The sequence below is a fragment of the Phaethon lepturus genome, unplaced genomic scaffold (assembly GCF_000687285.1).
Source record: "Phaethon lepturus isolate BGI_N335 unplaced genomic scaffold, ASM68728v1 scaffold23193, whole genome shotgun sequence".
Taxonomy (NCBI): Eukaryota; Metazoa; Chordata; class Aves; order Phaethontiformes; family Phaethontidae; genus Phaethon; species Phaethon lepturus.
In genome coordinates, this window is record NW_010530031.1 from 1366 (window position 1) to 6460 (window position 5095).

The 5095-nt window shown below is 52.3% G+C and overlaps 1 protein-coding gene across 1 annotated transcript in view; it reads right to left on the reverse strand.

The window, feature by feature from the left end:
• Positions 1-366: 366 nt before the first annotated feature.
• The window catches only part of LOC104618527 (putative sodium-coupled neutral amino acid transporter 10), a gene marked incomplete at both ends in the record, with an annotated part of 22017 nt that continues 17288 nt past the window's right edge, over positions 367-5095 (reverse strand). Inside the window, one exon of the mRNA XM_010284152.1 lies at positions 367-520. Coding sequence (XP_010282454.1) covers positions 367-520 — 154 coding nt within the window. The remainder of the gene's footprint in view (positions 521-5095) is intronic.

A 5095-nucleotide genomic window follows, 5' to 3' on the forward strand; every position in this document is an offset into this window, starting at 1 on the left:
CACCCCTCGTACAGGTGGCCAGCGCGGAGCCATCGCTGGGCTGTGCTCCCAGAGCTGCATTTATTATCCCAAATGTGGAGATTTGTGCTCTGTCCTTACAAGGGACTGAAGCCCCCGCATTCTACCTTTCCTTTCCCTTCCCAAAAGAACAACTCCCACAAGGTACCATCGGAGCTTGCACCAGGGTTTTCCTGAAGGCAAAACTGCAGCCTTTCTTGGGAAAAGTCCCCAGGATGCTGTGAAGACACACGGAGCTACCTGGAAATGACTCTGCTTCCACCACACTTATTAAAACAAAATTTTGGGTTTTTTTAAGAGGTGGAGCTGGGAGCAGGGCTGGGAAGCACAACTCAAGCAGACACATACCTGGGATTTTGACCGAATCCTGGTCAATTCTGCTCTCCTCTCCATCCAGGCGCTCCAAGCCCACCGCTTCTGTCTTCACAGGGGCGTCCTCCGTTGCAGACAAGGTGGTATACGTACTAATAACCAGTATTCCCAGGCCAATCCACAGTATAATCTGCACAATGTGCCAGAGCTTCAGTTAGCACAGGAAAACAAATGGAACTGCTCTGTACAGCATTCTTCATGCAAATAGTGTCTCCAAACAATTCAAAGCTCAGTGCAGTTACACATGTCAATAAGAGGGAGAGAAGATGAGAGAAATTTAAGAGGCGAGAAAGAAAAAGCAGTAGCTTTTGGACGAGGTTTGTGTTGGGATGTAGAGATACACGAATGAGAGTTTCAGATGCTGGAAGCCGTTACAAAGGCAACTCCTGTATCAGAAGGGCTCAAAAGCAAGTGGACAGGATGTAAGGATAGAAAAATGCATGTGGCAGACAAGAGTCCAGCTGCAAAGACTCATTCCCTGGTATTTCCAGCAGCTACATTAGAACACCATGAAATCAGTCTGGCTGAGAACAGAGGTGCCTGACCTGTTTACAGCCTAGAAAGGTTTCTAGGGAGCTGTTAAAAAATTCTTACTTTTGAAAGCAAGAATAAGATGTCCTGGTGGACAGTGCTCAGGAAGCTGCTAAGTAACTCGCCGACTTCCAGAAAGCTGGGACCAAATAGAATAAAAATAGAAAGACAGAATCTGGATCTTGTGGGGGGAAGGGCTCTATGAGTTTAACTCAAAAAGGAGAAAGCGACCACCACCAAAAAGAACATTTCTACGGCTTATTATCCAATGATAAATTGATCTAAAAGGATCTAATTCCACATGAGCCATATGACAGAATAAAAACTCTCTGCACTCAACAAAAATCTCTGGCAGCACTAGCGATTCACGGGGTAACTCGAGAAGGACAAGCAAGACGATGCACAGCAGCAACAGGGGCAGAGGAACGTCTGCCGTGTTCGGTGCCGGGGCTGCCAAATGCCTGCCTGCTCCTCCAGACGAAAGCGGTACCAGTTCAAAGAGCCAAGCAGATGGATTGCTGGCCGACAGCGCTGACTGGGGAGATTTAATTAAACTCTAATGTATTATTTTTACCTAGTTAATCATTGCAGTTGTCACAGTAAAAGGCTTCTCATGGAACCCGGTTTGCCTGTCAACACGTCAACGGTACTGAATGACTGGTAGGAGAAAGTCTGCAAGAGTTTGTGCTGAAGGAAGCAGGCAAAGCAGCAGCACCCTCCGCTAGAAACACGGGTCTCCCCACAAGCTCCTTTTCACAACAGACCGTGGAAGCAACAGAACCCGTCACGTGCCAAACAGAAAACACCTCTGCAAAGCTGGGAAGCTGAAAGTTTGCAGCAAATTGGTATCTATGATGCAGCAATTCCACACACCCCCCCCTTTTTTTTTTTAAGTACGTTCCGCCCTCTGAAACACCAGAGATCTAGCTTATTTCTGCGGCTCTGCATGCGGCAGCACAAGGGTCCAAGACAATGCTGCAAACGGCATCTTTTCTTTGCGCCTCGCGGCTGCCCTGCGCGACGCCCAGAGCTCGCAGGCAGCACGCTGCTGCTTCTCCTCTGCTTTTTGCCAGTTCCCATCTCCGCCCCCGCTGCGTGCCTGCTGACTTGCAGGCTGCTGGAGGCAGGACACCGCTTTTTCCACCACATGTCTAACAAGAACAACTCGCTATGCACGCTTCACGAGGCAATCGAGCAAAAGTCTCAATCTGCACAGGAAAAATGCCGCTTTGGTACACGGTCTGGTTGCTGTCCCGTAGGAACCACACAAGCTGGCGGCCTGGCCCCTTTGCAGGGAGGTGCAACACCCAGACTACTGGTGATTCTGGCTTGGGCTGTGATACCAGCTCACGAGAGGACCACAAGGATCCTGTGGGACTCATCCTCTTCCCCCAGCATCCTTACCCTGTGGCATTTACATCCCAGTTAACAAAAAGTACAACAAAAGGATGCTACTCCGTGTGAGAAAAAAAACAGGAACGGCTATAGGGGACCACTGCTACAACTGGGAGCTGCCAGAGGGAGAAAACCAAAAATCAAGGGGAGGAGGGAAATGGAAAGGAGACGTTAAAATGTTGGCACCTCCAGGGGAGGGAGGAGAGGCTAACGTCTTCCTCTCCTTCCTCGTGCTGAGGGAGATCACCCAGAAAGACAGCCAGTGCGGCCAGAGCCTCGGGCCCAGGAGACTCCGTTCTCAGCACACCCCTGCAGACAGACAGACGCCTTCAGACGGAAAAGGTCAGCGAGACATGAAGTGGCTCTGGACAAGGGACAAGCAGCGTGGCCAGGGAGCAGAGGCCAGACCTTAGAGACATTGCAAAGGAAACAGAAGTAAAATCTGCTCCCTGCCTTGCCGTACGGGTGCACAAAGAGCAGATATCCTGCCATCCCGCTCGGGCCAAAAGCAGAGTCAGCAGGTCCCTGCCACTGCTGCCCTCGGCTTGGAGCTCGTCCACTTCCTCCCCTCACACAATCTACAGCCCCAGCAGAAATGCACTTTGCAACTGGAAGGCTGTTCTGGTGTCTTCCAGAAACAACAGCGGAAAGGAAGAGCATTTCCACAAAGAGGATCTATTCTGGTGCCACAGGAACTAGGAGCAACGTGGGAGAGAAGGGAACTGTAGGAAACAGCTGAAAACATTAAAATGTTTTAAAAGGATTTTTGTTGTTTCTTATCTTAGTGGGGAACCACAGGCTTGAATGCCTTAGATTCAAACCCCTTTGATTGTTCAACATTTGGAGTTCATCTGTGAGCTTCCCAGAGCAGCGGGTACGGGCACACACGGCAGTCAAAGACAGGCTGGGCTGTCCGTGAACCAGCAGCCGTCCCTCACCTTCAGCTCCCCCCGTCAGCACTCCTCCTCCTCACCTACCCCGTCAGCAACTGATGACCAGAATAAAGAGGTCCACAATTTGGCTTAATTCCACAGAGATACTTCTGACATGGAGAACCAGGCAGTTCGTACTCAAGGGACCACCAAGACTAATCTGACAATCAAAGGAAGAGGAACATGGGGTGCAAGGACCCGGCGGCTCGAGGAACCAACCACAGGCAGAGAAGCCACCCTGCTCCCAAAGCATTCAGCTGAAGAGCTGAGAACCCGGAGCAAGGAGAGGGGCAACACTGCAGAGCAGTTATAAGCCAGGGTCCAGTCCCACAGGAAGGATCTCCCTGCCCCTGAAAAGCAAACCCAACGAGAGCAGAGACCCTTCTTCAGAAGCATCTCTCAACGTGGACACGGCAAGAGGACGTGCAAAGTCGTGTGGCTGCAGCTTCCTCCAACAGGCAGGTCAGCAAGGCAAAGGCCTGTCTCCCGAGAGGAGAGCTCCGAGCACGGATGGGAATTCAGGAGAGGAAGTTTACACGGCCGTTTCCTCTGCTGGTTGCTTTCCCTCGGCCGTCCTTCCTCCCAGAAGATAACTCGAACTTTGTACAGAAGCGTCATTAGCTCAGAACATCTCCTCTAACCACGCCTGAGCCGTCAGCGGGAAACAAAAAACTGCATTTGTGCAGAGTGACGACATCCTCCAAACTGTCCTGTTTTGGACACGGAGCGTTCGGAGGGACAGAGTCACGGCGAAGGAATGCAGAGCCCCGGTCAGTGCCGGGTTCCTCCGCTGCGCTGTGACAGAGATGCTGTGTTCGAAGGGCTGTGCTGTCCAAAAACGCCTACAGTGAAGGTGTGCTGGCCTCTGCACTACCAGGGGAGGGCAGAGGGGAATCTCTTTTCCACCCGCGCAGGAGCGAGACCGAGGGGTCATTCACTGACCTCGAGCAGCCTCTCCACAGCTCCTCTCCCCCAACTGGGACAACAGCAACTCCGGCTTCCCTAGGAGGGGCCTCTCGGACAGGCTTGTGTCAACACTGGCAAGCCAACACCTTCCTGTTAGAAGTTAAACACTCTGTTTACAGACCTTAACGCGACCTTCAGCAGCACTCTGCCAAACCTCGCTCTGTCCCCCCGCTCAAGGCTTCCGGAGGGCAGCAGGACACGGACCCGCACCTTTGCGGGAACACACTTGGTGCTTAACCACAAGAAAGGGAACGCTCTCCCCAGTTCATTCACAGCTCCGCACGCCTGACTTCAAGCTTTTTAACTGCTCCGTTACCCGATCATCTTTCCAACACAAGAAGTCTTCCAACCCAGCCACTCCCCAGCCTAGCCCAAGCTGCCGTTCCCAGCCCTGGCCGGCTGAGCAGCGGCTGCCATCGTTAACAACTTGCTGGCAGAAGCCACCAGTGCTCTTTGCTGGCCAGCAAACATCTGGGACTGCCCACGTCCCTCCCGCTGGAACCCTCTTCACCACTTTTAATGCAATTCCCCTGTTTCATAGCCTCAGCTTGCACCACCTTCCCAGCTCAGTAAATCTGGACTTCGTATCCCACCAGCCCTGTAAGCTGCCCGACACGGGACTTTGCCGGATGCCAGAGGCCCAAAAAACGCAGCCAGTTCTCAGTAACAGCACCGCAAGAGTCAAAATAATTCAGGCAAGTGCAAGAGCTGGAGTTGAAAAGGTCTGATGACGGAGGGAGAGAGAGCATCCATGTACATCGGCTAGGGAAAAGCAGGGAGGAACAGCTATGCCCAGGGCTGGCTGCTCCTCCCCCTTGTCTGCCACTTTTCAGAGGAGCGCGTTTTGATGGAGCGGAGCACCTGATCAAAGCAAGCAGGAA